Source organism: Garra rufa, chromosome 2 (genome assembly GCF_049309525.1).
Source record: "Garra rufa chromosome 2, GarRuf1.0, whole genome shotgun sequence".
Taxonomy (NCBI): Eukaryota; Metazoa; Chordata; class Actinopteri; order Cypriniformes; family Cyprinidae; genus Garra; species Garra rufa.
This window is the reverse complement of record NC_133362.1, coordinates 21928380-21940967: the sequence shown is the minus strand read 5'-3', so window position 1 is coordinate 21940967 and position 12588 is coordinate 21928380. Positions and strand designations below refer to the sequence as shown.

Sequence of the window (12588 nt, the reverse complement as noted above, 5' to 3'; positions counted from 1 at the left end):
TTAAAATTACTGTTTTATATTTGAATATATTTTAAAATGTAATTTATTCCTGCGATTGCAAAGCTATACCATTCAAAGATTTTGAATGGTATAGTTTATATGGCATAGTAGTTTACAAAAGCTTTTTATTTTAGATAAATGCTAATGTTAGAATTTTTCTTTTCATCAAAGAATCCTGGAAAAAAAATATATACTCAACTGTTTTAAATAATAATAATAATAATAATAATAATAATAAAAAGCAAATCAGCATATTACAATGATTTCTGAAGTATCAGGTGACACTGAGCCTAATGATGCTGAAAATTTAGCTTTGACCAAAGGAAAAAATTACATTTTAAAATATATTCAAACAGAAAGCAGTTATTTTAAACAGTAAACATATTTAACAATATTACTGATTTTGCTGTATTTTGGATCAAATAAATGCAGGCTTGGTGAGCAGAAGAAAATTCTTTAAAAACATTAAAAAATCTTTCAAATCAAAAGATTTTGACTGGTATATATACCAGTATATATAATGTATATGGTGTGTGTATATATAGCGAATAAAAACATGCTAATTAACTCTATTCATTCATAACATTTATTAAAAACAAACAAACAAAAAAACGTACTTTTACTGTATGTCCGCTACTGACTTTTATTTTGACACGTTTCCTCAGCCGGGACATGTAAACGGTGCCTCAAACTTTCTCCCTTCACAGTTCATTATGCAGTGATTGTATAACATCTTCACATGCTAGACAGTAGTAAACGGCAAACCAAAATGGAATCTTAATGGATTTCACGTTAAACGAATAAATCATTGAAAAGAGTCGGGTCAATGTGAAGGTTTGTTGTTTAGTGTTGTGCTTTTTGAAAGTCGTGAGTTGAGTTTAAGGCTAACAACAATAATAATATGCTAGCAGTTAGCATTTAGCACCCAAAATAAACCACTCTTTAAATAGTTTTTAATTTGAATAGAAGTAATCAAATATTAATATAACCACGTTTGTCTTCAAATAAATCCATTTATCCCGTTGTTATTGTGTGTTACTTTGACATTCGTGGCTGTTGTAGTGTTCAGTTATTGTGTGTGTCTTTTGTTATGGTCATTGACAGTTAGTGTAATTGTTCGATACAGTTTTAAAGAGATATTTATGACAGAAAATACACTTTAAAATGTCATTCCTAATGTAAGCTATTATGATTCAGCGGTTCTCTGTTATTAAAAACTCTTACTTTGATGTTTTAAGTTATCAAACATATCCAAGATTACAGTCTTCGATAATCCTTATTCACAGTTACTTTACAATGCCAGTAGAAGGTAACAAGGACCAGCCCCTGGCTCCCCTATCCAGCCCTGTCAGCGCCCTAACTCCTGGAGTCCAAGAAGACAATGGCCTTTCCATCCCAGGAAGCAGTAAGGAAGAGCCAGCAGCTACGTGTCCGGAGAATGTTGGGTCACAGAATCCTAGAAAATCCCAGGCCCTGCTCCAGATCAACCGTCAGGAGATCCAGTCAGTGGACCGCAACGCTCAGGCTGATGAACTGCAAGGGTTGGGAGTGGACGTGTATGACCAAGATGTTCTTGAGCAAGGTGTGTTGCAGCAGGTGGACAGGGCCATTCATGAGGCCAACCAAGCAGCAGCCAAAGCTGAGGCTGAGAAAGAATACGAATCCGTTCTGGATGACGTCAGGTGAATTTATGCTTTCTTTATTGATTTACAAACAGTGTACTTGTAGTCTGTCAAAGGATGAAATTTCATTGTTGAAATATAAGCTAATTATAATTAGGATGGCTTGTAATGCATTTCAGGTCATGTACAACTGCTTTGAAACACATCAACAAAATTTTAGAGCAGTTAGCCCCTCACGCTGCCTCAAGCAAGGACATCAGTCGGAAAATTGAGTCTGTCAAACGGCAAAAAGAAAACAAGGTAAGCATTTTTATTTATTTTTTGCTTAATCCTTTTTAAATTTTATATTGAATATATTTAACTTTAGTTTCCTAATAAGATAAGAGCTTGTAATATTTTAATAATGCATTGCTTTTTAAAAACTCCTTACTGCACAATACTTCAGAAGCCAGTTGTTCTTTACAGGAGAAGCAGTTAAAAAAGATCAGAGCCAAGCAGAAGAGATTGCAGGCTGTTCTTGACGGAGAGGATATCCAGAAGCTTGAGGCAGAATTATTGATCGAGGATGACGAAGGTAAGTTTGAAGCACAGTTCTTTACAGACACTTTACATGTATTATTAGCCTTATCAATTAGATGTATTGGAGCATGATATGCTCTTTGGATCTTGCTGAGCCATCATTTTGTGTATACAATGGGCGTTACATACAGTTGAAGTCAAAAGTTTACAACCACCTTGCAGAATTTGCAAAACGTTAATTATTTTATCAAAATAAGAGGGATTATACAAAATGTGTTATTTTTTATTTAGTACTGACCTGAATAAGATATTTCACATAAATTATGTTTACATATACTCCACAATAGTTAAATGTAAATAATAGTTAAATGTATAAAAACAACCCTTTTCAAATGCTCACTAATGCTTCAGAAGGAAAAACGATGCATTACGATCCAGGGATCAAGAAACAGAATGAGGATGTGTACATTTTTCTTATTTTGCCTAAATATCATATATATTTTTTTAATTTAGTACTGCTCTTCAGAAGCTACAGAAGGTACTCTTAATGCATAATTTTTCTTAGTAAAGCATTAGTTAGCGTTTAAAGCTTCTGTAGTAGCTGCATATGAGTCCCTCAGTTTGAAAAGATACATCTCAAAATCACACAGTCATTGTTGGAAAGGGTTCAAATACACACAAAAAAGAGAATTTGTGCAACTTGAAGATTTTTTTTCTGAACAACAATGGGCAGTTTAACTGTTCAGGACAAACAAGGAACTCATAAACAACTATCACTAAACAAAAACTAAAAAAAAAAAAAAAATAGTTGTGTATCATTCAGGAAACAACACAGTATTAAGAAACTAGTGTATGTAAACTTTTGAGCCGGGTCATTTTTTTATAAATTCAACTATTATTCTCTCTATATGTAAACGTCTTTTATGTGAAATATCATATTCAGGTGAGTACTAAATAAAAAATAACATGCATTTTGTATGATCTGTTGTTTTGTTAAAATAATTAGCATTTTGCAGATTCCGCAAAAGGTGTATGTAAACTTTTGACTTCAACTCTGTTTTACATTTACAGAATGTATCATCGAAAGTTACGTTTCTTTTAATATTTGCTTTAATATGCATGTTTAGGGCTAATAATTGTTCTTATCCAATAGTGGTTCTGCCTGGTTTGTTTTTACGGTATTTGTTTTTTTAACTTATTTTCACTTGATGTTGTTTTCTAGACCTCACAGCATATTGTCAATTTATGAGAACTAATTTGATGAACTGAAATAAATTATTATAAAAACAAATATTTGTTTTGTATGATCACAATAAATGCTCTAATACGATTTAAATATTCCTAAGTTCATTATGTGAAGTGTTTCCAGAACTGATTCATTCATGAAAAACACTTTCTACACATTCAAATATAATGTTACAAAATGTCTGCATCATGGAAAGTTAAATTCCCTTATTATCTTTCTTTCAGTGTTTGCTCTAATATGCTTTTATGTGCCTAATAGTGGTTCTATTCCACATTCTGTTTGTGTTTGTTAGAACCAGGCCCATCCACCTTGGGCAGCATGCTTATGCCAGCTCAGGAGTCCGAATGGGACGAGCTCATCCGCACAGGTCACATGACCCCGTTCGGTTCACGGATCCCTCAGAAGCAAGAGAAGAAAGAGCCTCGAAAGGTTATGCTTAGTGAGAACTCCGGATTCGACAAGTACCTCGATGACCAAGCCATTTTAGCGGATAGCAGAAAGAGGCCTATCTTAAAAAAGAAGATCACTAAAAAGCACTTAGGACCAACCACGCAAGGCAAAGAGCAAAAGAACATATCCCTCTCCAGCAAAGATAAGAAGCTCCAAAAGCGAATGCGTAAGCTCCAGAGGACGGCTCTGAAAGCTCATCCCAAAGCCAGGCCCAAGGTAGAGAAGGAACCACCCCGAGCCAGGAGGAAGAAAGGCGATGGAGAGCAGATGTCCGACAGCGAGGGTTCGGAGTACGTCCCGAGCGATGAGCTGATGGATCCTGAGGAACCAGAGAGAGATGATGATGATGAGTTGTGGGTGGATGAAGATGATGAATACCAACTGAAACCATACAAGAAGAAGAACCAGGCCAAAACCAGGAAGCCCAAGAAGAAGGAGGAGGATGAGAGCGACGAGTACATCCCTAGCAGCTCAGAGGACGAAGACTCTCAGAAAGGCGGAAAAGTCAAAAAATGTAAAGATGATGGAGATATTGAGTGTTACCGGCAAAGGATTAGGTAAGTTTAGTCTGAATCCATCATTTCCCAAACTGTCACAATCATTACAGTCAAAGGCCATTCATATGTTTACGTATGCTAGAACAGATAGCCTAATCCACTGATGAGATTGGCAGCTGTTCCTTGACTAAGCAAATTCTATGCCTATTCATATTTTCTCATTATGGTATGCATGTATTTATTCCAGTGTTAACGTGCGAATATGGAAGCAAACCTAACAAGATTTATGCATTTGTATTTATAGTAAGCAAATTGAGTTGGCATACGCTCTCTCTCCATAGTTTCTCCGCTCTGGTTGGTTTAAATGTGAATCCGGCCAGTGATTTCTGCTATGGCGGAGCGCAAGCAATGCCGAGCGGTGGAGGAAAGGGGGGAAAAACGTAATTAACTGAACCAATGCTTAGTCTTGACTTAATTACAAGTGCAGTCTCGGAAGCCCCAGATAAAGGGAACAGTTTCATTGCGGAGTGACAGGACCAGCCCCAAATGAAGATGGATTTTTTTTCCCTACACTCCTCTCTGTGTACCTTTCTTGGGGAGCTCAAACTCCTAATTGTCTGTATCAATCTTAATTTGCTTTTCTGACGACACTGCCACTAACTGCTGTAGCTTTCCCTGAAGCCAGAAGTGGGTCAATTAAATCTGGCCTGCCGGAGTGAGGGGCAGAGGAAGGGAAAGGTCTCTCGCTCTTTCTCTCTCTTTGGTTTCTGTCTTTGTCTGTCTGTAGTTCTTTGGCTAGGAAATTAAAAAACGAGGCCGGGGACTTTTGATACCTTGCGAACTTTCCCGTAGGAGGCGTCTTTAACGGAGTCAGATTTTAACTGTCAGCAGTAGACTTGTTTTAGTTTGAGAAGATTGTTAATCAAATACGTTTTGTGAAGTCTTCAGCATGGGAGATGTCTGTGGGGTCTGCCGTTCAGCGTGACACTGTGTCCACACCAGTCTGTGGTCCGTTTCTATTTTTGACATGCAGCACAGCTACTCGAGCCACTTTGTTATTGAACTGTAGTTTTGTGCTTAGTGGTCAACTGATATGAATTTTTCAATGGCTGTAGGCCAATATAAATATATATGATATCACATATCACACTTAATTTAAAGTGTAAAGTGTAATAAATCTGTAAAATCAAGATATGTATACTTGCAATAGCAGTTTCTTGATTCTGTATTCCTAATATTTTTCATAAATATAGAAATATGACTAAAAAGGAAGTACACTCAGTAATCTGTTAAAGGTCTAAAAATGAAAATTCTGTCATTAATTACTCACCCTCATGTTGTTCAAAACATGTAAGACCTTCGTTCATCTTCGGAACACAAATAAGATATTTTTTCTGAAATCCAAGAGCTTTCTGACCCTTCATAGACAGCAAATGCAATTGATATGTTTGAGGCCCAGAAAGGTAGTAAGGACACTGTTAAAATAGTCCATGTGACATCAGTGGTTCATCCGTAATGTTATGAAGCTACAACAAATTTTTCTACACCACCACACGCAAACGTTGTGGTACTCTCGTGAATGCAGGTCGAAGACTGACACTGAAAAGAAGAATAAAGTTGCTTTTTTTGCAAGAAGCTCTCAATTTCATCAAAAATATCTCAATTGTGTTCTCACTGCAAAAAATCTTTTTCTTACTTAGATTGTCTTGTTTCCAGCCAAAATATTAAAAAAATCTTAAATCAAGAAGGATTTTTTAAACAAGTCAAAGATTTTTTTTGTTTGTTTTCAGAAAAAAACAAGTCAAAATTACGTGAATTTTTGCTTAGAACAATTTAAATAATCTGCCAGTAGGGTACACAAAAAAAATTTTCTTACCCCACTGGCAGATTATTTTGCTTGTTTTAAGCAAAAATGCACTTCATTTTGACTTGTTTTTTTTTTTGTTTTTTTTGAAAACAAGAAAATTTTTACTCCTCTAGACAATCCTTCTTGATTTAAGAATTTTTAGATATTTTGGCTGGAAACAAGACAAAAAAAACTAAGTAAGAAAAGCAGTTTTTGCAGTGCTGAAGATAAACAAAGGTCTTACGGGTTTAGAATGACATTAGGGTGAGTAATTAATGACAGAATTTTCATTTTTTTGGGTGAACTATCACTTGTGTACACTGGGAATCATATTCAGATAACACTAAATTTGCATGCAGTACACTGAATGTAACATAGAGGCAAACTGAATATAGCTCAGCTTGTTTGAAATCAACTAGTTAAAGATCAGCCAAAAAACAATTTGGCCAATGGGATAATTATAAAAGGCAGCTACTCATGCTTAATGCTGATTGGTCTGTAATGGTGCATTTTCAGTGATGATGTATTTTCAAAAGGCCTTCAAGTTGATGCCGGTAATGGTATTGTTGTGGTTTGTCTTCTTGCAGGAAGTGGAAAAGGCAACGACTTCGGGAAAAAGAGGCAAAGCGAGAAGCAGGAGAAGATGAGTCTGAGGAGAGTGACGCAGAGTTCGATGAAGGATTTAAAATGCCTGGTTTCCTCTGGAAGAAACTCTTCAAGTATGGCTCACACAAATCACATGTACTCTCACAATGAAAGAAAAGAATCAATAAGTCATGGTTTTCTTACACATGCGCATACAATGTGAAATATTAACTGTGTACAAAAATTTTATGAGTCCCGAAAGCTGAGCTGTAAAGAAGGGGAGGGGTGAAGTGCTTTAGTCTTCGGACTCGGCTGTTGTGTTCTGGTTGTGTTTTACAGCACATCAATTGGGCAACACTTATGGCCCATTTATCCAGAATCAATAGTGATAATGGCCCTATGATTAATTCATCAGCCACTGTGTTTGTGTTTGTGCTGGGGCTGCGTTTTGTGCGACAAAATGTTTGCTTTTGTTGTCCAGGTATCAGCAGACAGGTGTCAGGTGGATGTGGGAACTGCACTGCCAGCAAGCAGGAGGCATTCTGGGAGACGAGATGGGCCTGGGCAAAACTATCCAGATAATTGCCTTCCTGGCAGGCCTGAGCTACAGCAAGCTAAAAACACGTGGCTCCAATTACAGGCAAGGGACTCCACATTGTCATACGTTTTTAGTTTGTTTATCTACTGTATTTATGGAAATCTGTTTCAGCTTCAGAGTAAAATAACTTTATCTGCAAATTAATTTTTATTTAATATCTTAAATTCTAAATTTAATCTAAAGTAGAAATAATAATTGTACCTAATTGTGTCTTTTCTATGAGTCTTGTCCTTTCCAAAAACATGATCATCATCATCATCATCATCAACCACACATGCACACATATATGTGTACAAACACTAACACACATAAACACAGACGTCAGCCGTCTCCCCCACCCCTCCCAGACTCAGAGTCTCGATTGCGATGAATATTTCAGCAGCTGGATTGCTGGTGGAGAGAGGTTTGGCGTGAATTATTAAAGACGTTTCAATTATGATATTCCTCTAATTCTCTTAGTGGCGACATCAAAGGAGAAACAAGGACGTGACATGAAAGAGAGACGGCTCTTTGGACAGGGAGGGTGGAAAATTAAACATGAAACATGTAATTAAACATGTTTAAAGTAGGGCCTTTTTACTTTTTTGCTTTTCTTGCTATACACACTCGGGGTTGAGGCCTTCCTGGATGGTCAATACGCTGTCTGGCGTCGCCCATCCACAAATTGATTGTTTGCAAACTCAATTATGGCTCGCTATCAATGGCTTTCACAATCCGGAATATCATATCAAGCCGTAATGCTCCCAAAGCCATTTAGTGCATTTCGTCAGTTCATCTCTTTTAGTGAACACTCACATAGAGAGGAAGAGCAGAACAGCTGTGCCGTAAGCTCATGGGGTTCATCAACTTGAAGGTAATGTGTGTAATCGCAAGTAAAAACATTTGTAGGTGGATTTCGCCAAGGAGTATGGGTAATAAGACAGTAATGCTATTGACACAGAATTTGCCTCATTGCGATATGACATCACTGAACTGGCTGATTGTGATTAACCGATAGATTCTAATGGATTCAGTTCAGTGAAAATTGTTCTACACGTTTTTGATTCTTTAATACATCTCATCTCATATTTATTTCAAATGATTTACTTTTTTTTTTTAAATATACATTCCCATATATTCATATATGGATTAAATGTCAAAAGATCCTTCAGAAATCATTGTTATATACAAATTTAGTGCTCAATAAATGTTTATTATTATTATTATTATTATTATTATTATCAAAGGAAAAAGTTTTTGAAAGCATACTTTTTTTAATTAATATTGGCATTATAAATATCTTTACTGTCACTTTTAAGAATTTTAATTCTGACCCTAAACTTTTTAACTGTATAATTTATTTTATTTTATTGAACAGTATCTTTTTTATTTTATTTAAATGTTAATGCACTTGTTTGTTGGTTTTTATTTATTTTTTGCTTTGCTGTTAAAGAGGGCGGTACAGGAATTATTTCATTGAAGGCTTTTGTTTACACAATATAAAAACCAAATGACTGGTCGCATATTAAAAACTTAATCCAACCCTCATACACTACCAGTCAAAAGTTTTTGAACAGTAAGATTATTAATATTTTTGTGAAGAAGCCTCTTTTAAAATAACTGCTTTCTGTTTGAAATCATTCTAATATTCTGATTTGCTGCTCAAAAAATTGATTTTATTCAGGTTTCTTTGATGAATAGGAAGTTTAGAAGAACAGCATTTATCTAAAAAAAGAAATATTTTGTAACATCATAAATGTCTTTATCATCACTTTTGATCTATTTAAAGCACCCCTGCTAAGTGAAAGTATTAATTTCTATTATTTCTTTTCCTAAAAAGAATATACTGACTCCAAGCTTTTTATTTCAGATAAATGCTGATCTTTGAACAACTTTTCTATTCATCAGAAAATCCTGAAAAAAAATGTACTCAACTGTTTTAAATATTGATTAAAAATAAATAATGAGCAAATCAGCATATCAGAATGATTTCAAAAGGATCATGTGACACTGAAGACCAGAGTAATAATGCTGAAAATGTAGTTTTGATAAGAGGAATAAATTACATTTTAAAATATATTCAAATAGAAAACCGTAAATTTTAAATCGTAAAAATAGTTCACAATATTACTGTTTTTTTTTCTGTATTTTGGATCAAATATATGCAGGCTTGGTGAGCAGAAGAGAATTCTTTAAAAAAAACATTAAAAAACTTTTGACTGGTAGTGTAAGTTCTCCAGTGTTGTGACCACATTCTGTTCTCATATAGGTATGCTGGTTTGGGGCCCACAGTCATTGTGTGTCCGGCTACAGTCATGCACCAGTGGGTAAAGGAGTTCCACACATGGTGGCCTCCATTCCGTGTTGCTGTCCTCCACGACACGGGCTCCTTCACCAGCAAAAAGGTGAGTCACGCTCTGCTGGAGCTGAGAGCATCCATTCCTGAGACTTCCATAATGTAAACTGTTTTGCTCCGCTCTGTATGTAATCTCAACACCCAAACTTTTCCATATAAAGAAGCAACATGACAACAAGATTAAGATGAACTGTGTCGCTTCGGCCTGTAACGTTTATGCCAGCGTGAGATTTTCCCCTTGTCAGCAAATATCCTAGTGTGTGGAGTCGAATTGGCTCCAAGGAAATGTTAAATTAATTAAAGCTAAGGTAGCAGGAGCTGCTGTGGGGCGGCTGTGAAGTGTTTACTGTGAGTGGTCTTCACTGCCCCCCTCCCCATCCTGCCTGACACAGTGATTAATGGGGGTTGTTGTCTGGCAGTCCGTGCTTTGCCCTCTAGGTGGAGAGTTGGTCTCAAGAGCTTGTGGGAGAGAGACAGAGGAACGTTTATGCAGCGTTGGCACCTAATGATACCGCCTTCACGCTAACACTAACACTCCTGTAGAGCAGATGTACCTGATTAATTGGCTACAAAGTAAAAAAAAAAAAGTGCGGAGGGGGGGCTGGGAACAGAGGTTAGTCGCTTTGCACGTCTATAATTGGAACACACTTGAGACCGTTCATGTGAGACATCAAAGCAGACGTATAGACTAGTCGTTCTGATGAAGACGCCATCGCCAGGGGCCTGATACCGCAACCTATCGCAATTTCCTCAATTTAATTAACAGCCAAAAAAGACATTGTTGTGCGAGCGAGTTTACTTTCTGTTAGGTCTGACTCCTTTCTTCCTCATTTTCAGGAGAAGCTCATCCCGGAGATAGTGGCCGGTCACGGCATCCTCATCACTTCCTACTCATACATCCGCATTATGCAAGATTACATCCAGAAATACGACTGGCATTACGTCATCCTGGATGAGGGCCACAAAATTAGGAATCCAAATGCTGGGGTTACTATGGCATGCAAGCAGGTGACCATTGCTTTCTTCATTTTACAATAAACCTGTCAATTAAAATCTCACGGGTCTCGCAAAAGAAGCTAGTAGAGCTTTAAGAAATGATCTTTGTTCAGTCTGCATCCAGTTATATGAGCTCCAGTGTTATCGATCGCTAAATTAAAAAAAAAATCAATCTGAAATTTCGCAACACTTTGATTTGGTATTGAATAAACTGAAGCTAATGGAGCTTTAAAACCAAATCCATCATGAAGGGGGCTTTATTGTCAAGTAGTTTCTAAATGGTTGCGCAGGTAAGCTCTAAAACTATTTTGATTACTCAATCTCGTAAATTATAAAGGATTGTCACTGATTTATGTTTTTTTACTCTATACGCAGTTCCGGACACCCCACCGTTTTATCCTCTCTGGCTCACCCATGCAGAACAACCTCAAAGAGCTGTGGTCGCTTTTTGACTTTGTGTTTCCAGGGAAGCTGGGGACTCTGCCCGTCTTCATGGAGCAGTTCTCTGTACCCATTACCATGGGAGGATACTCTAATGCGTCTCCAGTGCAGGTGAACCACTCATCACCCAGAGCTTATTGATCAATGCATTTCAAATTCTCTTATTATTCATATATGAGCTATTCTACAGAATTGGTCCAAAGTCAGAGTTGGAAAACGTCTTGAAACAAATTGTGCAAACTGTATAATATCCAAGGTACACATTTCTAGTAATTGTGTCTAGTCTCATATGTGACCCTGGAACACAAAACCCGTCTTAAGTAGCATGGGCATATTTGTAGTAATATAGCCAAAAATTCATAGTATGGGTCAAAATTATTGATTTTATTTTTTGCCAAAAACTATTAGGATATTAAGTAAAGATCATGTTCCATGAAGATACTTTGTAAATTTCCTACCGTAAATATATCAAAACTTAACTTTTTATTAGTAATATGCATGGCTAAAAACTTCATTAGGACAACTTTTCTCATGTTTTCATGTTTTTTCATTTTGGCGATTTTTCTCAATATTTAGATTTTTTGCACCCTCAGGTTCCAGATTTTATAATCTCAGCCAAATATTATCCTATCCTAACAAACCATGCATAAATGGAAAGCTTATTTATTCAGCTGTATAAATCTTAATTTTAGTTAAAAAATGACCCTTTGGTCAAAAAAAAAGAAGGTCCAGGGTCACATATTTTCAGAAAGTTTTGGAATATTTGTCCTCTCCCCAAATTTGTCACTACCAAAACACAATAATAATAATAATTTAATTTGAAGGGTTATATTAACCTATTAAGATTTTGCTTACATCTACATAGTAAATATATATTTTAGTTTTTCTTTTTCAGAGGTAAATCAATAACAATTACGTTTTTAACAATATTTCAAATCTAATTTTTAAGATTTGTTGTATTTTGAATCCCATTTTTCTTTGTAAAAGGCAAAAAGTTGATCACTGATTTCAAACTTAAGGATTCATTATTTTGAATATACATTAAAGTAAAAACTATCATAACATCTTAGTTGATAATTCAGTATAATTTATTTTTGACAAAACATACCATATTAGTGACAGATGCTTTGGTAGCGACCACATCACATTACAGAATTTTAACTTGCATACTAAAACAATACAAATAATGTGCATAACTGTACTCAAATTTTGTTTAGAGAGGGAGACGCAGGAGTATTTCCTGATCATAAATATAGGGGTGTAGTTAAAATTGTTCTCAGTCAATGGACTAAAACATACACTTTTTCGGAAGTAACATGAAAATGCGAGACACCTTCTTTACAGGAAGTTTCGTAATTTAAAAAAGTAAATATAAAAGAAATATTTTTGAACTTCACTTTTAAAAGAATACTTTTAAAAACAAACAATGAAAAAATAATACAATTATAAGTTG

The 12588-nt window shown here is 35.8% G+C and overlaps 1 protein-coding gene across 1 annotated transcript in view; it reads left to right on the top strand.

Annotated features, from left to right (window-relative positions):
• The first annotated feature begins 719 nt into the window (after nucleotides 1–719).
• The window catches only part of ercc6 (excision repair cross-complementation group 6), a 20649-nt gene continuing 8780 nt past the window's right edge, over nucleotides 720–12588 (top strand). The window contains exons 1-10 of the mRNA XM_073834981.1: nucleotides 720–834; nucleotides 1287–1682; nucleotides 1802–1922; nucleotides 2088–2196; nucleotides 3680–4394; nucleotides 6768–6899; nucleotides 7247–7405; nucleotides 9612–9747; nucleotides 10536–10706; nucleotides 11070–11246. Coding sequence (XP_073691082.1) covers nucleotides 1297–1682; nucleotides 1802–1922; nucleotides 2088–2196; nucleotides 3680–4394; nucleotides 6768–6899; nucleotides 7247–7405; nucleotides 9612–9747; nucleotides 10536–10706; nucleotides 11070–11246 — 2106 coding nt within the window. The 5' untranslated portion in view covers nucleotides 720–834; nucleotides 1287–1296. The remainder of the gene's footprint in view (nucleotides 835–1286; nucleotides 1683–1801; nucleotides 1923–2087; nucleotides 2197–3679; nucleotides 4395–6767; nucleotides 6900–7246; nucleotides 7406–9611; nucleotides 9748–10535; nucleotides 10707–11069; nucleotides 11247–12588) is intronic.